The following is a 23,986-nucleotide window of genomic DNA, read 5'->3' on the forward strand; positions in this document are numbered from 1 at the left end:
TTTGATAACAGCCAACCCATTTTTATCATTAAAATCAAGTCGAATTGGATAAGTATTTCAGATTTAGCTGTAAATGTATAGGCTTTGAAAATGTAACAAATACAAATGGGAAATAGTAATACAAGATCAAGAGGAAAAAAACCTTTCAAAAAATGGTACAAGGGTGAAAATAGTTTCTCCCCTAGATAATAGACAGTGTAGCCTATTCATGTAAGGATGGAAACGAATTCCCATGAAAGACCCCCTTTCTGTGTCATCATGTCCTCTACTTTTTTCTCTCTTGACAGTGAAGGATACACTCATATGCCAACACAAGTCTTTGGTGGTGCCAAATCAAGCATCCACTGATATTAAACAGAATCTAGAAGACAAAAACAGCAGCTGTAACCAAAACAACAGATCAAAATATGGAATGATGAAATCTTTTTTGCCATTTCCATACATTCCTTATACTTCATACAACAGCTGGGTCTAATTGTATAGTAAAACACAAGTTAACAACAAACAAAATTAGACGCAATAAAAATGGCTATACTGCAAAACCAGGAATTGAAGACGGATCTGCCACCCAACACCCTCTGAGATGAAGATCGTCTTCTCCAGTATGCTGAAAAGCAGGAACCTGATGTGAAAATCTACCAACATCTTCTCTTAATATTTCAATTATACCGGTCTTAGATCGCCGCGTAATGGGAGCCTTGAAAATTGGCTGAGAACCGCTAAAACGCAACAGAATAACAACTTCTATACTCTTGTCACTATCTGCTAATACTTCTACTATATGACATTCACTTCTGCCTCTGTCCTGGTCTGAAGAAGTAAGTTCATAGTTATGGTCCTTGTATAGAGCCCAAATCTCACCTTTTTTAGGGTAAATTTCATATATACTGTTTTCCATGGGTTCAACTTTTAGTTGATGAGAGAATGCTGAGGGAGAGAGAATTTGGGGTTTGGTTTTTTTTATTTTGAAGGAACCACAGGATATTGCTCGCTGGAAACCTTCTGGGGGCGAGCAGGGTTCAAGTTCGGATACATGCAACCTAAAATTAGAGGTGGATTCAATCTTCTTGATTTGAACATAAACAACAGGCATATTATCTCTATCACCGTATATTGCCCATATCTGACCAAACCGAAACATCTCCCTAGATTTTTCCTTATTAAAGTCATAACTTGCTCCCACAACTCCGGATTCTTTTTTCAAGCACGCGTGATCACTTCCCACCGACTGAGAAAACACAGTTTCCTTAATATTATTGTTAGTGTTGGAATGATTATCAGCCAACTTGCTAGTGGCACATTCACCAGCGCCTCTTGCATCATTTTTCTTGCTTAAATCTCTAGGTGACCTTCGAACTGTCGATGTCTCCGCGTGATAATTTCTCTTGTTGGGTTTCTGTGGTGTCTTGAAATTCTTGTTGGTCTGGCTTGCAGCAGCTTCATTTCCTTCCGGTTGACTGTAGTCCCTGTGACTAGTGTTCTTATCGTGTTCTCTGACCATATGTTGACTAGTACTTGTATGACCATTGCCCATATTTTCTGCGTTTGACCACCACTTTCTATTGATAGGTTGAACTCTTTCAAGACCACCACTTTCTCGCAATTTTGCTTTGGGAATACTCTCGTTACACTTTGCCTGATCAACTTTACGCTTGGAGGATTCCTTGCAAGAACTGACTCCATTGTTTAACATTCCATCCTCCATCACATCACCCGGATCGCCAACTTGAACCTGAAAAACACTCTTAGGCAGGCCAGCAGGGTCAAGTTCAAATGATCCTTTTGGAACATCTTTCCTTTCATCACCAGACATCATAAATGAAGGAACTCGGTGTGAAAACCTATACAACTCATTAGGTGGAACATAAAATAATCCAACTCCATTCTGCACAGTTTGCTGAAAGAGACAAAGAAACCCTTTCACTTTGCTCAGATAAGTAACTTTAACACCATCTTTCTCATCAAAATCAGCAAGGACTTCCACAAATTCAAATTGATATTCTGCATTCTTTTCAGGTTTAGAACCCCATCCTATATCCCAATGTCTGAAAATTGCCCAAGTTTCTCCCTTCATGGGATATACCAAATAAGAACCTCTAGCCCTCCCTTTTATACAATGCACCATGTGAGAGAATATATCAATATCTCCAGTTGTCTGAGTACTTCCACGTCTGTACTTACCGCACGCAATAGGCAAATCTGCTTCATGCCATTCTATCTCATCTTTGAGATCTGGATTTGGTTCCAGCCAAGTATATTCCAGTTTGAAAGGGGAGTGAACCTTCTTGATGCGAGCATAGAATCTTGGCATAGAATCAGTATCATCATAAATAGCCCAGTATTGATCAGCAGCAAAACAATCCTTTGCTCTAACCTTATCAAAATCACTGAATTCTGGATCAGGACATAATATAATATCGGGATTGGATGTCTCCTTTCTTTTCGAGTTCGATTGCTCAACTTTCATTTTATTCCTTAAAACTGTTTTTTCAGGTTGGCCATTTGTTTTGTTTCTCGTCTCTCCATTCTGACCAGCCACATCAGCAGTGAAACTAGTTGAACTTGTCTTATTGAACAACCCACCATTTGAAGGCCCATCTCTTCTCTCCACTTTAGTGGTCTTAGAAGATTCATCTTGTCGTGGCCTTTTGGAAGCATTCTCAAACTCACCATCTCTAGCAGTTTCTGTGTATGAAGCGTGCTGCTTTTTCCTGGAAGATTTCTTAGAATGGACTCCTGTGTCAAGTCCAGAAGGATCAACACCATTTTCTTGAACATTGCTATATTTCATGCCATTTCCATCAACTGAATCTGCTGATGCTGACTGCCTTGCTCTCTTACTTCCAACATTTGTTTGGGTCCGTGGGGGCTTGGCCTTAGATGTAGCACGGTTGGAAGTTCCAGCAGCAGCCTTTGTCACACCAGCAGTACCATGGCCATCTTTACTCTTTCGAACCTTAGAAGAGGCCCCTTCTCCAGCCCCATGTTTTGTCGTAGATTCAGGACGAAGGGGCACAAACATGTCCTCCGGTCCTTTACCATAAGGTTTTCCACCATTACTTTGTGATGCTTCTTTTGGTGGCATGTGGTTTGGAATATCTTTATTTCTGTAAAATGATGATGTATGTCCTGACGGTGCAACCGGCGACCCTATATCGCGAGCTTTGAAGAGTTTAAGACATTGTCGACAATGCAAGGTAGCATTTATAATGTTTTTGTAGTACTCGTACTTAGTATTACAATGTTGGCATGATGTCCAAAATGTCTCCTGCTTATTCGAATTCGAATTTTGAGAATGGAACTGTGCATGAAAACTATTATGGTGATGGGATGGAGCCTGAGGTGCTTTAATTCCTGCAAGGCGGCTAATCTTCATGTGATATAAAGAACGCTTTGCTGGGTCACTTAATACTCTGTTAGCTTCCACAATCAACTTGAAAGCAGCCTCTGCCCCAGCGAATTTATTTTTATCAGGATGAAGTTGCAGTGCAAGTTTTCTATACTGTTTCTTTATCGCTGCTTCTTCAGAAAATTTATCAGTTAGAAGAATTCCATACCAGTCCATATCAGACGTAGAGAGTTTGTTCTGTGCAGCACAGTGAACCTCACAAATAGTAATGATCTGAGTGATGTTCTGGGTATCAGGAAACAGTCGCCGAGCTTTCATAGCAAACTTCAGTGCCCCTGCAAAGTCACTAGTCTGCAATCTATTCTCAGCAATTTCTTTTGCCCTCAGAGCCTCATCCTTGTTGCACTCCATGTGTAAGATAAAAGCAAAACTCGATTAATGTAGTTTCCCTCAATCATACAACACACAGACAGGGAAACTTCTGCCTTTCAGACACAGTGCAACATTTCCACCTGATTGACAAAGCCAAAAAAAAATCAATGAACCATTAAACAAGAATGTCGTGAATTGCTTGCAAAAACAAAACAAAGTGAGTGCTGGCAACATCAGTTTTAGCTGAAACTTAGGCTTCGAAAGTAAGTTTCTAATAAGACTTATTACATGCTTGCGTCGACATATGCTTCAACCCAAAGTCTCATTCAAATACCAACAGATGTGCTTTTATGTGAAAATCATGTTTTTCTCTAAAATAAAGTTTGGTTGTAGAATCCCATTGAAGTCACAGATTATCCCATACTTTTGCTTACAGCTTGAATTTTCAATTAAATTTTTTTATCATCAATTAAGGTATCTAAACATAAACTGCATCAATTCAAAACTCACTAAAACCAATTTAACAAAACCATGATCATCAATAAATAAACCTGCTAAGGTATCTAAACAAATATAAGTATGAAATTAAATCAATAATGATTAATCTCACTAGCTTATATCTTTTCTTGAGATGCAATTTCAAATAGCATTTGAGAATATAGCTTATAAGCCTAAAAAAATTTCATTTTTAACCTTGTTCATTATAAAATAACAGAAAAAAGTAACTGCATGCGTTATCACTTGCTGATTATTCTCCGATTGTATGAGCATGCATATTTAACTGCCCACGTGTTTCTAGAAAAAAAGCAACTGCATGCGTTTTCACTTGCCTATTATTCTCCGATTGTATGAGCATGCATACTTAACCACCCACGTGTTTCTAGAAAAAAGCAACTGCATGTGTTATCACTTGCCCATTATTCTACGATTGTATGACCATGCATATATGCTTTCAATTATTAATGAAATTTTGTATGGATGCGTCTTGATTTCTATTGACTATTTAATTTTAATTAAAATATACAATAATGAACTTAAACAAGTTTAGTTAGACAAAAAATTCTCAATCGAATTCATATAATTTACAAAATATTGAACAAGAAAAATTATAAAGACGTAAAAATTAACAAAACCTGTACTTTCATGTCATTTATATTTATCACCCATTTCAACAACTGAAGTTGCCAATCACTTTTAGGGTGTGTTTAGATTGACGGTGAACAGAATTGATTTTGGCAGAATTGAGTTTAGTAGAATTGATTTTAAGAGAATTGAGTTTAGTAGATTTGATTTATGTTTGGATACATTTATGTAAAAGTGAGTGAACAATAAATTTCAGTGTAAAAATCACCCAGAATCAATTCTGAAGGTAGAAATTACAAATTCTATCTTCAAGTAGAATCAATTATGAAAGCATAATCAATTCTACTTTTGATGAAACAAACACTTACACTTCAAAATCACCCAGAATCATTTCTACAACTCTAGAATTGATTATGGGTTTTCCAAAAGCCAATCCAAACATGCCATTAGTTTCAATCAAACAACTATTCAACTATCAATTAGCTTATCGTATACATAAGTTTTACCAAATAGAACCTTATTCTAAAGTGCTTAGAAGAAAGACAACAACTTTACCAAAAATGCAATAAAAACATGAGACAAATTGAAAAGAGAACAAAACCCAAAAAAAAAAAAAAAAACATTTTCTCCCCATACTGCAAATTAAAAATCCACATTTTTCTCAAAACTGCAAAAGTAGATCTAAACATGCAATAAACAAGAAACCTAAAAATGTCGTTGATTTCATTTCAGCTCAAGTAACGAAAAAAAAACTACTGCCACATGAATAATTGAAATTATGACCGTAAAGTTAGGTCAAAACATGAGAGCATAATCTAAACCCTAATTTTCAGTGGATTTCACAATAAAAATTGAAACGAAAACAAGATCAATCAAGAACCCTAAAAATTCGATCTGAGAAATGAACAAGTACAGAAAGTGATGAATTCGGAAATGATGGAACTTACCTGCAACGCGGCTGCGAAGATTTTGGTACTTGCGTGATTTTGGTGTTTGTTTATTTAATATTTATTTGAGTGATTTTGAACTGGTTTGTTTATTTATTTATATTTATTTATATTTTTAATTAATTATTGTGTTAGATAATGAATGAACCTCTTAAGCGGGAAGTGTAAAAATAAGGGTTAGGTTCAAAGGAAGAAACTCATTATATTCTCTCAATGATCTCTCTTTTTTTTCAATGTGTAAAACTTTTAGATGATTTGTAGAAAAAATAAGTTTCACTTGTTTTTAACTTACAAGTTAAACTAAAAAAATCAATTTTAGTTCTTTAACTATTTCAAGAAAAAAGTTTAAGGATGGAATAATGTTTCGTTTAAATATTTAATTGATGTGATATTTTTATTTTCGAAATATACATATCTTAGTTGCTATTTTATCTATTAAAACTCAATTGTACGAAATTTTTAAATTGTTACTAACACTTTTGAAATAAGAAATGATTTTTAAGCAACATTCATTTTTTTTCCATTTTGGGAGTAGGCCACCTCAAAATACATTTGAATGTATCATGTGTATCGGATGATTTTAAAAAATACAATATTTTGTTTAAGTTTATTTGAAATTCGGATGTCATATATCATAGACATCGTCGGAGTGGACGACATTTAACAAAAGATCCTGAAACTTGGTCAGATCACTTTGTGGAAACAATCGAAGAGTTCACCAAATTGAGCGACATTGAAAAATAATCAAATAAGAAAAAGGTTAAAGAAGGAACCACCAATAAATATAGATTTAGATAATGACAGATGTGTTGATACATTTTAGTTATTATCCACCAATGTAACTATTTTTTTATGTAATATTGTTAATGATGTAATCTCGATACAATTTGAGATATATGTAATGTCTATTCTACTTTAATTTTATAGAATTTGGGAATACTTTTTAGTCACTTTTTATGTTTCAAAATTTTGGCTTGTATATTATGTCCTATATGAACGATGCTCTGGGTGAGTCCGAATATGTACACCCTCCGTTTTAATTGCAAAAAAAAATAGGAGATTTTATGGATGTGCACCTCTGAAAAAAATCTTATTTTGTACAAAATATAGCGTTGTCGGATATGCATATTTGAAATATGCCCTGATGAAAGTATATTGTTTCTAACCTTCAAATTGATCTAAAACTTGTACAAATAAGGGGCCTCTCTTTACAAAAACACAACAAACTAGAATGAATACATATCCCCATCTTGCTTTTGTGTATTTCAATGATGCAAAACCCCTACTTCAATTTAGGGTCTCCGAGGACATACCTCTCATTGATTTAAAATTCAAACTGAATACTCTCCTGCAATATCCAAAAAACCGCAATATCCAAAAAACCAAAATGTTGTCTAACTCGGGCATCGTTCACCCTCGATTAATGATGAAGGGAAAATACGGTTCACCAAGTTTGAATTGAAGACGGATGGAGATTTAAATATTATATGGAGTACATTTTATTGTTACTCAACAAAAGGTCTGATTGAAGTGGATGCGACAATTGTTAGATCGACCGAAGATACTCTAAGGATGTTGAAATGAAAAGTAATGTTAAATTTATGTTAACAATTATCTATGTAATGTTAAGTATTTTGATGTTAATTTATATTGTTTTTCAACATTATCCCATTGTTTTTTGTTGTTTCTGATTTGACCTAACAAAACATATTTTAGGGATGCAACTCCAAAAAACTCACTAACAAAACATATTTTAGGGATCCATCTCAAAAAAAAACTCACTGGCTTTTAATAAAATGCATCTTCAAACTCACCCATAAGTGAGATAAGTACTCCCCTAAGTTTTTTTCTTTAAAACTTAAAAGGTTTGCTATTGAATAAATATTAGAATAAATATCAGATAAAGTTCCTAATGAAATATTTCCATTTTCCAATATTATAAATTTAAACCCATCCTTTTAGTATAAAGAAACCTGGTCGAGCCAATTTGTGATCTAGTAAGGAAAATAAAAGTTTTCAAATATAATGGTAGCATTCATTCCATATAAGTGGGTTAACATTACAATGACTGAAATCCCCACCCTCTTTCCACCGTGTGCCAAAGTATGTGAATGAAGCACAATGCTATCCTAATCTCCATCAAATCTGCATACATAAGAACCAAGACCTCGTTTATCAAAACACTTCCTCAAGAACTCTTCCTATACAACCAAGTCAATAGTACTTGATAGTTTAAACATTATAAAGAAACATTCCCCCACTCCAGCAAATTTGGGGTAAAGAGCACAGTCACAGACATCAAGCGATTGTTCTGAACAATGTTAATGCTACCCTTGCAGCAGTAGTACAAATTTATCAAGCTTTTATTCGGACCACAAATGAACCTGCTCAATGATAAAAAGAAGATTGATCAGAGAAAGACGTGCAAACAATTGAACAAGAGGAATTTTCATGTATTGGTTGACAACTTCATATCAAAGAGAAAGATGCTTAGAACTATATTTGATGCAAAATGAAAGATTTCGCTTGATGCAATGATAAGTTGATAACAGTCTGTCATAAATAATGAGGGCAAAACACATTTAACGACAATGTAATGTCAATGACAACAACAACGTGCATTCCAGATACAGACTGCAATGTGAATAATATTACTAGTCCAAGAGGCATAGGCCCATACATGAATAATGAGATGGTTTATTATATACAAACATGGAAAGCATAGACCAACTAATAAATTTCTATACCCTCTTAGGAGGGAAAACGGGGGAAATTGTTTGAATTGTTAAATTAACAAACAAATGTTAGAATTAAATTTTTTCTAAAATAATTCTATTCCATAATGGAAAGAAACATAGATCACAAATAATTGGAGAGCTAACTAAGTGACATGATTATCATGGATTAGAATTTTAATAAGCTAAAACATTACCCTCCAAAAAAAAAAATCAGGTTTATTTATAGTGGGAGGGTAAGAAAGGGAGCTGTTTCCGAGCACATAGACAGTCTTGTGAGCCTCTAAGGTCTCCACTTATAGGGCTAAGGCTGATTACATCTATTTCATACCATATCCCACAAGAGTGGATGCCTTTATGCACTAGGCTGTCATTTCATGGTGAAGAGCTGAGTGATACACATCTATTTGCAAAAGCATACAGTTTTGGGCATAATTAAAATACAGACATACAACTTCACCCAACATAAATTTGATCAAGAAAACTGTATCACAAATCTGACAACGGAACTTTAAAAAAGTAATGATGCTCTCACACTCTTGAACTTCTCACTGTAGGCCATTGACTGTGAACTAGTCAAGAACCTATTTAAAGTTTTCCAAACAAATCGAATTATTCACATGCAATTATGCATCCGGAAAACATGAAAAATGGAACGGAACTTTTATCTACCTTTAAGTAACCTTTCTTATCTCCGCATGTGTCTAAAAGAGAGAGGGAGGAGGGAGATACTTACATGCTGGAAGGCTTGATATGTCTGCAGAAACTGCACATGGAATTCCCAAATTGGAAAGAGCTCCTCTAATGATCCCGCATGGGAAATACAGATGCATGCTCATAGCCTGTGCTGCCTTACTTTCAGCTGTCGGTGCAGAATAATCCTCAACTGAACTAACATTATCAGCAGATGGATCAACCGACATCCGTGCGAGCCACGGAAATTTATTATCTTGCAATACAAATGTACCCTGCAACATAACCAAATAAAACAACCATCAAAACCAAATAAAATAAAATAAATCTATAAATTCAATCCACTCAGTATTCATCTTTGAACTCACCCTATGGTTAGTTTTCAAGTTGTCAATCTGCTTCTTAAATACCTCAGACCAAAAATCCTTGCAAATAAACTTGATTGCTTCCAAATGATCGCCAAACCGAGGCCGCTCCATCGTATATCTGAATCACACACATCACATTCCAATCATTTACAATTACAATTACAATTTCATAATAATTCACTTCAGAGAATCAGAGATCCAAAATAACGTACAATTAGATACAAAAACACTTCACCAGTATATCTGAATCACGCACATCAAATTTTAATCAATTCATTCCATTTTCATGACAATTCACTTCAGGGATCCATAATCCATAATAACATATCAAGAAATAGACTAATCCTATTTAGGTTAAGATTGATTATAATTACTAAAACTAAGTATGATCAATGTTACTAGATCTCGACGATGAAAGTGATTAGAGAGAATTAGGGTTTAGAACAACCTTTCGGAGAGCTGTTGACCGACCTGATAACCGATGGCTTCGATCCTGCGAGCAGCGAGTTCAGGTTTGTTGGCGTAGAATCGATTGCAATAGCACGCAACCATTTCTGTCATCAAGCTATCGACGCAACTCTCTGAAACTTCCCTCACCATTTTCGCTCTTTTTCTATATCTTTCTCTCTCGCTCTGAAGCTATGGAGGAAATGGAAGAAACTGAATCAGCTTGTTTGCAGTATGATTGATTTTGAATCTGATTAGATTTCGTTGCTCATCGTCATGCTTCAGTTACCTCTCTCAGATCCACGCATGCTACCAAACTGCAATAACAGGCCGAGTTTATTTATGAACCGGGCTTAGACTTGAAATATAAGAAGTGTCTATTACCACTCTTTATTTTACTAATACACCTTCTTTACGTGTTTGGTTTCTTTATATATATATATATATATATATATATATATATATATATATATATATATATATATATATATATATATATATATATATATATATATATATATATATATATATATATATATATATATATATATATATAAAATAATTTAGACAAATGAGGGAATGGTGAGATAATTTTTTTAATAATCAAGTATTGAAAAAAAAATACACAAATAACTACGTTTTGGAGAAAATTACGCAAATAACCATGTTTCAGAAAAAGTTATAAAGGAGGCGCCAAATAAAATGGCTCCTCCTCTTAAAGTATAAGGGATGCGCCAAATGGGATGACTCCTCCATGCATGACTTTTTGACTTAGCCAAATGAGATGGTGCCACCTTATACAATTATAAAGGAGGCGCCAATTAGTTCGACTCCTACATGCATTTGTGTCTTCTATAATAATGACACTATTCTTTATAATTCTGTCGTTTATTTCCTTTCCTTTCTAATTTCTTCTTCTATGTTCTTTTATGCTTTATCTTTGTTCAACTTAATATAAATTGTTTTTTAAATAGGAAATTTTAAAATATTTTCAATTTTCAATTTTTTACAATTCACTCTTTCTTGTATTTGGAGTCATTTGGTAAACTAAAATCCTTATTATGCTCCATAACGCAATTAAAGTCCATTAATAATACTCAACGCAAGTACAAAATTCAATCTTAAATCCATATATAACATCATTGTAGGCCTCGTGCTTGAGGGACTGTGAACAACTATGTTTTTTTTAAACCATTGCACTCTTATAGACCTCATGCTTGAGGAATTGTAGACTGTTTTGTTTTTCCTTAAACCACTTCACTCTTACATGCTTCGTGTTTGAAGGATTGTACGCTATTATGTTTTTCGTTAAACCACTTCGTCGTTACAAGTCTAAAGGAATTGATGTTATAATTCAAGCCCATTTTGATATTATTTAGTGAGACTGATTGAAAAAATAGCAAGTGTACTATTTTGCTTCTATAGTTTAAAAAAGGGGTTTATACCCAGTATCGAACTCGAGGACTGCGTAGGAAATACAAGTTTTAAAATTATTCAATTGAACAAAATATCATGGGGTTTGTTTGTTTGTTGAGAAATTATCTAAATTATAACAAATTAAAGCCAGAGTAAAATAAAAGTTCTTGACTGTATGAGAAAGCATGCTAGGTTAGGTGTTTAAATCGCCTAGCAATGAACTCGATTCCCCAATTTATGAAATATAGTTAGAATGGTTTACTACCGAATCTCAAGAATTGTTTTCATTAATTCCTTAACTGAAAACCTTTGGTGATTATCTCTAATCCTAATTCCTTAGCCAATAAAGATAACATCAAGCAATCTACCGCAATTTATCAAGACTTAGACGGTTACTACAGTTTAATTCTCATTCCTAACCAATTTCACCGTAATATTATTGTGCAAAATACGTTGAGTGGTTTGTCCAACCTAAACCTCAACCGTAAATCCGAAAACTATATGTTCGATAGAAAATGCATTAAAAACTTTGCACAATAAAGATAAACTCATTAAAACTTCAATAACATAAATTGATAGAAATAAGGTTCATAACAATGACAATTCAGGGACACCCCCTAGCATTGGGGGGTTTAGCTACTCATAGTATTCATAAAATTCAAAGAATTTAGTAAAGAAGTGTTAGACATTACAATAAATCCGGTCTTCTTTAATCTTCAATTGCACTTTGCCCTTGAAGATCTTCGTTCTCCGAATTCGTTGTTCTTCTTTCTCTCCGTCAAAATTCTTCAATATGATCCAAGATACCAAGACTTCTTTCAATCTAGATCTAAATAGTATTAGGTTACTTTCCTTTCATGCGAAAATTCTAAAAAGCCCTTAATGACACTTGAATTAGTGAAACAAAGCAAAACAATAAAATCTGGCCGCTCCAGCTGACACGGCTGTGTCCCTTGACACGGGCACCCGTGTCAGCTTCTGCCCTCTCCTAAAAAAGCCTCTTTTTAATGTTGCTAGCTGACACGGGCGCCCGTGTCAACTTTCACTGCGTGGTTTCTCGCTTCGTTTTCTTCCGTTCTTGTGCCATTTTCTCGGCGATCCTTCTTTGCACCTGAAATCACCAAAAACTACCAACACAAGCAATCAAAAGCGTTTAATTCTACCGAAAACTAAAAATAACAACTACTTCAACAATTGAAATAAATGAATCAAAACAAAGAAAAGATAAACCAAAGTGTTACCGAAATGACCGCTTTTTTACCAGATAATTGGTGAAATATACGTACAATTGGTGACCGATCAGAGACCATGACCCAAGTTACCACATTAACCTTGAGCTCACCATGTCGTCCGACATGATAGGAAATAATCTACCCTAGACGAAATGAACATTTTTAAGTTTTTGATTGGCTAAACTCACGTCTCATATATCAAAGGAATAAGTCATTCGCCACACTGAACGAAAATAAAAGTTAAACTCAATGTAGACATACTTAAAAAGAAGAAAAAAGAACAACATCTCTCATAATTCATATATCACAAACTCTCTTTAAATAAAAACCCTTAAAAGACCTTTGTCTTAACATATCATAGACATTTCAGTTCTCAACTATTTAATTCCGATAAGTATACTGTAATTCCTAAATCATATAAAACTTGTTGATTTAATCTTTACTTTTAATATGTCGAGACTATATTAATGGATTCATATACTTTAACGAGTAGATCGTCAATATGAACTTACCCAATAGAAAAAAGAAAAAAAACAATTTGTGCCAATGAATGGCTGTATTAATTACATAAAGTTCGGAGACTGTTACAAAATGGAAACATTCCACGTCACATCTCCCATCCAATTATGTTCTGTCCATGAACGAATCCTCCGTCTTCCCAAACAGAAACATCCACCACTCCAATCTCCGTCTCACCATTACCATTTCACTTTCTTACACCATCTCATTTCTCAGGTAACTGTTATTTTAATCATAACCTAACAAGGTCAATCAATATTATCACCATGCAAACGCGATCACATTTTTTAACATTTTTTATATATTCCTATTTATATTTATTTCTGTTACGTAGATGGATCGCCGGAGAATGTACGACAGGCAGCAAAGTTCAACGGGGACGCCGACATCGCCGTCTTCGCCGGTGATAATGTCGCCGATACACCGTCATACACGTACGGGCTCCACCGGCGGTGTTGCCATGTCGAAGAGAGCACAAAATACCTCCACAAAAGCTGCCGCTCAGAGACTTGCACATGTTATGTCGCATCAACCGATCGGCGAAGAGGAAGAAGAAGACGACGACATTGCTCTTGATTACACTTCAATCAGTGGCACCGGAGGTATTGGACTTGCCGGTAGAAGACCCGCGGTTCGACCTCGTTCTCCCATGGTAATTAACTAACTAACTATCATTGCTTCTTTCTTTTCTTTCTATGAAGCACAGAAGTCTAAAAACAACCCCGACACACACTACTACGGAGACACGGTTAATAATTTGAAAAAATAAATAAATTAAATGAAATCACAAGTGTTAGTGCAAGTCTAGATACGCCTTTTTCTAGAAATGTCGGTGCTACGTAGCTTTCTCTCCTATTCACATTGATGTTGTTATTTATTGAATGTTGTTCTTTGAATATTAGACAAAGAGTACTCAAGATCAACCTCCACCACGAGCAAGATCGCCAATGGTAATTTTTGCTTCACAATGTTTGAATTGTTATTTGGATCACAATGTTTTGTAAATTGTGTGAAAAGTTGAAATCTCATTTTTTAGTAATTGTTTGGATTAGACAGTTCGTTCTTCTCCGGAACAACCTCCATCTGCAAGATCGCGGTCACCAATGGTATGACTTGTTTTTTATCATACATTAAGATGAAAGACACAAGTTACCTTAATTGGTAGCTGATTTCTTATTTCCCTTTCATAACTTAGTAGTAGCATACAATAAGATGAACAAATTTTCTTTGTAGTACTCTTTTACTTTTTTTCTCGGAAATATAGAAGTAGAACTCAAATATAAAAAAATTGCAACAACATTTAATATAGTAAGTTTGATAAATACTCCTTCAAACATAGAAATTACTTACTCTACTCGTACTTTATTTATAAACAAATGTCACAAAATCTAAACATATTCATGTCTTTATTTTAAAACTATTTCTAAATTAATCACTTAATATTTGAAAATTTGAAACCAGTCATTTCGCTCGTCTCAAGATCAACCACCGTCTGCAAGATCACGTTCTCCAGCACCACCGCCAGTTCGCTCCGTTCAAGACCAATCCCAATCTTTACGAACCATATCAAGCGTCCGATCATCATTCTCCGGCGCTGACCAAACTCCGCCACGTATCGCCATACACAATGCCAACCAGGGGGACCAACAACCACCCTCCGCCCGTTCAACGGGGAATCGAGCTCTCGATATGTCTCCTTCCGCACGCAGTTTAGCTTTTTCCAGGTCATCACAATCAAGTAATGTGAGCAATGATCAACCGCCTTCTGCTCGAGCGAACGCAGGGCGGCCTAGTGGACTTTCTAAGGTGGTTCCATTGGTTCCGGCGAGTGTGCCTATCACGCTCAGACCGGCGGCTTCGCTTGGTATTCATCCCTCGGAGTCTCTTCCGGATATTACTAAAAGAGATAGAAGGTATCATAAAGAAAATGTTGTTTTTGTTTGGTCTGTGATTTTTATGCTTATTTGTAATGCCATGCATATCTGATGATGAACATGTAGATTGTCACTTGATTTGGGCAGTATGAAAGTAAGAGAGAATGTCAATCAGCTGCCACGTCAAACTACTGAGCTTGAGGATGAGGTATGGTGAATGAAATTAATAAAATCTTAGAAGTTATTAGATTTAAATATGATTTTAGTTTTCAAAATTGTAGTGTTTCATAGTTTTAAGTCCGTGTACAATCATTTTTGTTTGGATTCGGTCGTTGCAACTTCAAAAACAATTGCTTTTAGTTCTTATCATCGGTTCATCGAGTCCTTATCGTCGGTTCATCTTGGACTGCCTTGTTCATATGTGACTGTTATCTCTTTTTAGGAATCTACTAATGAGATGTAAATTTCAATGCAGCTTGATATGCTACAAGAAGAAAGGGACAATTTACACGAAAAGGTGATAGATAAATTTGTTATCTTTATAGATACTATGTTTTTTTCAAGATTTTAGCTGTGATGCTTATAATTGTAACATGACAATGTAGAAGAGTGAAACGAATCTCGTATAATTTATGTTGAAACATTGTTGATTATAACATTAATTTTTTTTTCTTCATTCTTAGAAGTGATTATGTTTTGCATACACACTTTTTGAGCATGCCATATTGACATGTGTATCCTCCCTCCCTCAGCTTCGACTTGCAGAGGAGAGATGCGAGGAAGCTGAATCGAGAGTTAGGCAACTAGAGCAACAGGTAATACATTTCAGGGAGCACCTAATATTGCTACATCATATAATGAATTTGATATTTTATACATCGCCAAATATATTGAATTAAATTAAATACTTTCTTAATAAAAACAGTGCATTGAATTTATGAGTTTAACAAAACAGTATCATGCATTTCGTTATACATGAACATTAAGCACCAATTATCCCAACTTTCTCTGCATTTTGTTTCCAGGTAGCTAATCTTGGAGAAGGGGTAACTTTGGAGGCTCGCCTATTAAGCAGGCAAGTTTAGCACCAATTATCTCATAAGTTCAGTTTTCCTGAACTTTTTTCTCTTTCCTAACATGTATTGTACTTTTTATTTTTCAGGAAGGAGGCAGCACTGCAACAAAGAGAGGTTTGTGCACTTTTCCTTTCACTAATGCTCTCCTATTCTTTATGCATTCACCGTAATATAACCAACCATTAGGAGGAAGAGTGGCTGACATCATTTTCCTTTTCAGGCTGCTCTGAGAAATGCTTCAAAACATGGAGGTTTTCATGGCAATACAACACTAGATGCTGAGGTATCCAGCATTTTACCTTGTACGTTCTATGGTTTTGTTTCAATTTCTTCTGCCAATTTCGATGCAAAGAAATATTATGCTCATAAATCAAATGTAATATATCATTTTTTTTAATTAGACTGCTATGGAGGAAACAACATCTGCATTGGAGAAGCTTCGACTTATGACTCAACGAATGATACTCACACCAGAAGAAATGGTTGGATTTAATGATGATAATAACAATACAATGTATTCATTTTAACATTCTTCATTAGTTATGCGATTTTCCTTTGTCTCTCAGGAAGAGGTTGTTTTGAAGAGGTGTTGGCTAGCTCGGTATTGGAATTTATGCCTTCAACATGGTAAGGTCATTTGATTAGTTTTTAAAATATAACAACATGAATTCTATGATTTTCTTTGCTTAGTTAAAAAAAATGAATTATCTGCATATAATTCACATATTTTTGATAATCTCAAGTGTAACTTATTTGATTTTCCTAGATTTAATACTACATGAATAATGCTAGCAACACACTGTTGAACATATCAACACGCTTTTCTCTTGATCAAAATTTAGATAAAATCACCTAAAAAATGTGATACTACTTTGAATTTTAACAAATAGAAAAAAAAATTGTGTAATGGCAGTGAACAATAAAAGGGGAAATTTTCATGTTCCATTTAATGTTAATGGCAATGAGATATATGGCAGGTATTCATGCCGAGATTGCTGAAACGAAATGCAAGTACTGGTCTACCTTTGCTGGTAATCCTGTTGATGTCGTATTGGCTGCAGGAGAGAAAGCTAAAGAGGAAACAGGTCATGTTTATATACTACGCTGGAAAATTTTCTGTAGTCTTGATATAGTTAATCCGTTCTAGTTTATATGTTTTTTTTATTAATCGGTTTTCTGAATTTTGTTTTAATTTATTTATCAATTTATGAATAAGTATAATTTGGACTGATATTAACTTTTCTCAATTTATGCACCACGCCACAGACCTTGATTTAGATGATACAGAAGATCAACGTGACCTGAATGAACTTTCTGGAGAGGGAAATATCGAGAACATGCTTTTTGTTGAGCAAGGTTTGCGGGAATTGGCTTCTCTAAAGGTGTTTGTTAAATATCTTTATTTTAAAATGTGCACACATTTCCTTTACTACTCTAATATTATTATGCGCTAGTTAAGTTAAATAGATGGCGGTTATATTAAGTTTCTGATTAAGCTGTATATAAACTTAAGAGATAAACACTACTATAATCAGTTTTTCATTTTAGATTAAATGAGACCAATGAGCCTTGTGCAGTCTTTTGATTTATTCAATGGCAATTGATAGTTATCAAAGAGAACAATGGGGGTTTCTTATGGCTGCATTTCTTCTTTGTAATTGTTTTGAAGGTAGAAGAAGCATTGGCAGTTGCATTGGCTCAACATAGGCGACCGAGTTTACTGAAAGCTGGTTTTTCAGGTGCAAAGTTCTATAATGCATATAAGTTAAATTTTTATCTGCCAACGTAGTTGTCATCTCATACTTAGCGAGTTATGTTCTGTCAAATATTTCTATATGTATGGGGTCTGACTCTTGATATTTTGGATATAGATGACTTAAAGCTACCGCTTGAAGGGCAGTGTGACGCGTTTCGTAAGTTTTCCATGTCACCCTTTGCATTTGCATACAAATGACCTTGTGTATGGTCCTAACAGCTCTCATGTCTGTAACTTGATTCACATTTACGCTGCTGTGGGATCTGAACTAGCATTAGAAAAGTGATATTAACATGTTATAACTCTTTAAAAAACAAATTTTTACTTTCAGAATTGAGCAAGGAGGAGGCTGAAGATGTATCTTTTAAGCAGGTACGTGCAAACAATGAAATTCTCCGCATTTCATTACAGTGCTCATCAGTAACGTCCTATTTTTAAATGTTTAGGCTTGGCTTACTTATATTTGGAGAAGAGCAAAACGACACGAAATAGAACCTGAAATCGCAGATGAACGTTTGCAGTATTGGATCAGTCATAACTCTAAGACCCCTTCCTCACAAGATGCAGTTGATGGTACACAGTAAATTCCATTCTTCCTATCCCTTGTAATTACATTGCAACTTACAAGTCTGAAGAACTATTACAAAATAGGTTACAGTAACAGTAACATAATTTGGATTGCAGTAACTTGCTTAATAAGTAAAAACTAAATCTGTAAGATTTGCTATTCTAACATATCCTTTTGGCAGTTGAACGCGGACTTGCAGAGATAAGGAAATTGGGAATTGAAGCACAGTTGTGGGATGAATCTCGCAGAGAATTGGAACAGGATATTGACAATTCCAAAGTGCCAAGTCGATCTGACTTTTGATGATAGACAGCTAAAGTAGGTTTTTTATTTTCAATTTCTTGCTGTCCAAGTTGTCCCTCACATTGAGTTGGATGAATATGCAATACTTTCAGTGTATTATATTTAGTAGAAACAATGTTCTCTGTTGTTATGATAATATAAAAAAGTGTGTTAATAATAGATTCGATTCATATTTTATTTTATTTTATATAATGGACCATGGCTGATAAGATGGTTTAAACATGTTTTCTGACTCTACAAGTATAGTGAAATGTTCTTTCCAACCCTTAGATGTGCCTCCCACATCCTTGAAAATCTAAAAAGACTTTCATGTGTTTGAAGATGCATCTCCGCACGCACCTAAAATCACAGCAGCAAAGGTGTTGCAAGTGAGACACCCATATTTTGCCTAAAGAAAATGTCTAAAAATACATTAAACATGACACTTTACGGAGATGCATCTCCAGAGGAATCTTAAGATGCATTTCCAGACATTTTTTAAAGCAAAATAAAGAACGTCTCACTTATAACGCACGTCTTAGTGTGATTTTAAGTGCGTTCGAATATGCATCTCCAGACGCAAGGGGTGTTTGAGACTTTTTACGGTGGAATGAGATAACATATAAGGGTGGAAAGCGCAACCTTCCAAATGTAATACATTTTGGTTACATTTTAGTCAAGATTGCTAGCTGGCTCTTAGGATGGAACGATTTTACAATCAACGTCCATGGTTTCATGCGCAATGCAGTCAATATCCCTAGAGGTTCATGGCGTGGTCGAGCTTGCGAGTTTGAGCTAGGATTGTAGGATCCCTCGTGTTGGGTCAATTGTTTTGCAATAGGCCTTGCTTAAACGGGTTGGATATTGTCAAATATCTCAAGTTTGTCTCACTCTCTCACGAGAATTTGACCTGGCACCCACAAATAATTGGGGAGGACTCTCTTCCCCCCATGGGGTGCTTCCCCATCATGGTAAAAAGTCACAAATGTCCCTAGAATCTGGATATGCATATCCGAATGTATCATTTTTACACACTCATTAGTGCATATAGGTGAATCACTTTTATTTTGCCAGAATTTAGTTCAGAGATGCATCTCTGTATCAATATTAGGGAGAGTCTGAAGATGCATATCCGAAATATTTTTTATTAGCTCAAAATAAAAACAACCAAAAACAATGACAACATGTTAGAAAAACAACACAAATTAACATCAAAATACTTAACGTTACATAGATAATCGATTAACATAAATTTAACATTACACTTCATTACAAACGAGTGGTTTCAGGATGTTGCAATATTTTTATAATATCTTTGGTTGATCTTGCAATCGTCGCATCCACTTCAATCGGACCCTTTGATAAGTAACAGTAAAATATACTCTACATTACCTTTAAATCTTCATCCCTCTTCAGTTCGAAGGTGAGCGATACTCAAGCTTGAAAACTCTTCGATTTTCTGGATATCACAGTAGAGTATTCAATTTGGGTTTTAGATTGACAAAATTTATGTCTTCAGAGACCCTAAATTGAAATGGGGACTTTGTGTCAATGAAATAAACAAATATAAAATAGAGATTTGTATTCATTCTGATGTGTTGTGTTTTAATAAACAACATGGGAATTGGAGACCCCCTATTTATACAAGTTTTAGATCCATTTAGACCTTAGAAACAATATCATGTCATCAGAACATATTTTAGATAGACATATATGGATGACCATTAGTTTTGGAATGTCTGTATGCAACTTGTCAAAAACACAACTAGGCATCTTCAATTGTTGAAATAGTGATTAAGTATGCAATTCATTATATGCTAAGACATTGAAATTCAGCCTTATAGAAATGCATAATTCCAAAAACCATTGAGCAGTGTTTGTCACCAACATAGTGATACCTAACTTGAATGAATGATGAATTGCACAAATAGCTACTATTTAAATAGTGAAGAAGAAGTAACTCAAAAGGGACAATGAGTATCCTCCAACAAAAAGCTAAAAAAAGCTATATCCTTAACTCTCCCTTTGACATACGAATACTTTCTAAGTACACCCTCCCTAAAGAACCCTACCTTTTCCAAAACCCTCTGTGAAGCTTGATTCTCCATATCAACAAAAGCTTGCAACCTTACCAAACAAGGAATATCCTTGAAAACTTGTGACACAGCAACCTTAACAGCTTTGGTGCAAATCCCTTGACCCCAGTAGTTTGCAGCTACAGCATAGCCTATCTCAGCCCTACACCTGTCATCATCATGACCATGGTCACCAGATCCACCTGGAGAAATGGATATGAATCCAATAGTTTTATCGTCAATGCATATGGAACGTGTCCAATGGTGAGGAATGCATACATCTTGGATATAGTTTAAAGCTTGTTCCCTTGAAACAAAAGATTTCCTTCTAGTGAAGTTTGTTACTCTATCATCGCCTGTTACCAACATGAAACCGTCCACGTCGCTTAACTTGAATGGCCGCAGAGTGATTCTTGACAAAAAATCCACTGCCATAGCTATACTATAGTACAAAGAGAATAATGTTTTAATCAAATGAGTTGTTAGAGATGGAAGGATTAGCTAGTATATATTATCTGTTTATATTTTACAATGAATATAAAAGGGAGCAAGAGACAAAGGAATAAAACAAACAATAATTGCACTTGCACCCATTTTGTTGTATGACACCCCATCACTAAATTATTAGTATTATTATTGTTAATTTATTTTTGGCTTAATTATAGTTTTGGTCCTCCTATTATTCTTTTTTTTTGAGTTTTGGTCCCCCTATTTTAAAATTCGGAATTTTAGTCCCTATATTTTAGTTTTTTGAGGATTTTGGTCCCCTGCAAATTCGAAGGCAATTTTAAATGAAATGATGCTCACATTAATGACATGCCAATGTCAATTCAGCAGTGATATGTTAAAAAAAACTATTTTTATTTAAGATTTATGTTAAACATGTCAATGTGTCATCAATGTGAGGTTTATTTCATTAAAAATTGCCTTCGGATTTGCAAGGGGACCAAAATCCTCTAAAAACTAAAATAGAGGGATTAAAATTCCGGATTTTAAACTAGGGGAACCAAAACTCAAAAAAAAAAAGAATAATAGGGGGACCAAAACTGCAATTAAGCCTTTATTTTTCTATTCTTTTTACATCAATATTATTAATATTGGTACGTATCGTTAGTGCCATGGAATATATATATATATATATATATATATATATATATATATATATATATATATATATATATATATATATATATATATATATATATATATATATATATATATATATATATATATATATAATTTCTCTCTCAACCCCATGACGCTCTTACGCACCATCAAATTGACCATTTTGTCCCTGTTTCGTAGATGGATCTCCAAAAACACTTTTTTTTTATTTAACGTTGTTCTGTTCCGTAGATGCACCTACAGAAGCCTTCCGTATATGCATCTACGGAATAAACCTAGCACCCAGAAAACCAAAACAAAAGCATTTCTAAACATAAAAGACATTGCATAGATTCATTGATTAATCGATATTACACCGAAATTTCAAACAGAAAATTAAGAAAACTAATAGATCTAAGAAATTACAACGATTAAAACAATGTCATCTAATCCATGCATCATTTGAATGCAATCGATGTTCCATTTCACTTCAACCCACCAACGTTCCGTTTTTCCGATCGCAAACGAGGTACTTCTTCTAAGCCTCTGGATCCTTTTGATTTCTTCTCCGGATTTGTACTCCCCCTCTAAAAAAGACATGATAGTCCTCTTGAGTAGGTCAAAGGAATGAATATTCCAAAACTTCACCGGCACTGGTGGTTTGATGGGAGAAAAAATGACATGCCCATCCCTTATACGGTATTCCGGTTCAGGACCGGGACACTTCATTGATGTTCGGTGACATCCATCTAGCCTAATAATGCGAGACATTTTTGTGTTTGTGTTTGTGTTTAGGGTTTGTGCTTGTGTGTCATGCAAACCTAAAAACCCCAAATTTATAGAAGCCTTTGGAGAATATGAACCACACAATCTCTGTCACAGAAAGTTCTGTAGATGTATCCACATGGAAGGGTCATACGTAACACCTTTCCGTAGATGCATCTATGGTAAAGACCTATAGTTTTCATTTTAATACCCTTCCGTAGATGGATCTACGGAAGTTTTCCTGCTATTTTTAAACCAGAACAGAAAGCAGTAGCCGCACAATAAACACAAAAACACACAAACACAAAAGGATTATATTGCAATGTTATAGAGTGCATATATTACACTTTGAAACTATATAAATAAATCAAAAGAACTGTCGCCGACTAAATCTATTGGTGGTTCCAATTTTGAATTTTCTGCATTCGAGGTTTTATCGATATTCTTCAATCTTTCGAATTCATGCATCCTATCAACAAATACATCCGACCACGTCTCGGCAAGTTCGGTATGATGAAGATTCTATTCCGATGACGTGGGTGGTATGGGCCATACGTCATGATTTGGCTAGCCCATCTTTGAGACAAAACTTTGAGCTTGGTTTATTACTTTGGGATCTCACCTTGAACCTAAACGTTGAGACTTTGTATGGCCTAGAAGATGAAGCGTCTTGCTAGGTCTATACGAAGGCTCTGCCTAAGGGAGACCCTTTGAGAGTTTATCACGAATTGTTTAGCCCAATCTCATTAGGAAATTTCATCTTTGCTCCATGACCTTGGGTTTTTGTTCCCAAAATACTCATAAAAAACCTAGAGCTCTTCTTATGAGGGGTTGGGTAGAAAAAACTTAGAAACTTTTACAGGATCCCTCCTATAGGTTGTTCTATTAACATCTTGTCCTTCATAAGGAACCTTCTCGCGAAGGATGTTTTGTTATTATCCCTAAACCTGTATGGGTGTTCTTATATATGTTATTGTCCTAAACTCGCATGCGACATTGCATTGCATCCCCATAATAAAACTTTTAGCATTTCTTGAAAAACAAAAAAAAAATGAAAAAAATATTTTTTACATACCATGCATTTTTATGCTTACATGCACGTTCATGTTCAAAACATAAAACTCATATCTCTTCCACCTTCACCAGAACTTCCAACTTGTTGGAACAAAATTTGTTCATAGTCCTTAGATTTTGATGATAACAAAGTACTTAAAGAACAATATGGTATAGTATATTTGCTTAAGTGTGCAATATCATTAAGGTAGTATTTAAGTAGGTTCTAACCAAGTTAAATAGATTATAAAGCATAAGTAATTCAAATTCTA

The 23,986-nt window shown here is 34.8% G+C and overlaps 4 protein-coding genes across 4 annotated transcripts; 1 reads left to right on the top strand and 3 right to left on the bottom strand.

The window, feature by feature from the left end:
* Nucleotides 1-5,893, bottom strand: LOC131610629 (uncharacterized). Its single transcript, XM_058882626.1, has 2 exons — nucleotides 5,752-5,893; nucleotides 1-3,861 (listed from the first exon to the last, which is right to left on the bottom strand). Exon 2 carries the CDS (start codon nucleotides 3,758-3,760, stop codon nucleotides 530-532), a length of 3,231 nt encoding a protein of 1,076 aa, XP_058738609.1. The 5' UTR covers nucleotides 3,761-3,861; nucleotides 5,752-5,893; the 3' UTR covers nucleotides 1-529.
* Nucleotides 5,894-7,707: 1,814 nt separating this feature from the next.
* Nucleotides 7,708-10,319, bottom strand: LOC131612849 (uncharacterized). Its single transcript, XM_058884602.1, has 4 exons — nucleotides 9,996-10,319; nucleotides 9,548-9,665; nucleotides 9,223-9,454; nucleotides 7,708-8,135 (listed from the first exon to the last, which is right to left on the bottom strand). Exons 1-4 carry the CDS (start codon nucleotides 10,145-10,147, stop codon nucleotides 8,107-8,109), a joined length of 531 nt encoding a protein of 176 aa, XP_058740585.1. The 5' UTR covers nucleotides 10,148-10,319; the 3' UTR covers nucleotides 7,708-8,106.
* A 2,930-nt stretch (nucleotides 10,320-13,249) lies between these two features.
* Nucleotides 13,250-18,738, top strand: LOC131615046 (coiled-coil domain-containing protein SCD2-like). The gene is made up of 20 exons (XM_058886562.1): nucleotides 13,250-13,377; nucleotides 13,496-13,813; nucleotides 14,064-14,111; nucleotides 14,214-14,267; nucleotides 14,623-15,074; nucleotides 15,162-15,243; nucleotides 15,511-15,552; nucleotides 15,788-15,850; nucleotides 16,061-16,114; nucleotides 16,202-16,225; nucleotides 16,332-16,394; nucleotides 16,513-16,593; nucleotides 16,678-16,738; nucleotides 17,089-17,196; nucleotides 17,378-17,493; nucleotides 17,781-17,850; nucleotides 17,983-18,024; nucleotides 18,199-18,239; nucleotides 18,314-18,440; nucleotides 18,617-18,738. Exons 2-20 carry the CDS (start codon nucleotides 13,496-13,498, stop codon nucleotides 18,736-18,738), a joined length of 1,968 nt encoding a protein of 655 aa, XP_058742545.1. The 5' UTR covers nucleotides 13,250-13,377.
* A 1,184-nt stretch (nucleotides 18,739-19,922) lies between these two features.
* Nucleotides 19,923-21,271, bottom strand: LOC131610631 (uncharacterized). The gene is made up of 2 exons (XM_058882628.1): nucleotides 20,790-21,271; nucleotides 19,923-20,241 (listed from the first exon to the last, which is right to left on the bottom strand). Exons 1-2 carry the CDS (start codon nucleotides 21,225-21,227, stop codon nucleotides 20,233-20,235), a joined length of 447 nt encoding a protein of 148 aa, XP_058738611.1. The 5' UTR covers nucleotides 21,228-21,271; the 3' UTR covers nucleotides 19,923-20,232.
* Between the last annotated feature and the right edge of the window lie 2,715 nt (nucleotides 21,272-23,986).

Source organism: Vicia villosa, linkage group LG6, assembly GCF_029867415.1.
Source record: "Vicia villosa cultivar HV-30 ecotype Madison, WI linkage group LG6, Vvil1.0, whole genome shotgun sequence".
Lineage (NCBI taxonomy): Eukaryota > Viridiplantae > Streptophyta > Magnoliopsida > Fabales > Fabaceae > Vicia > Vicia villosa.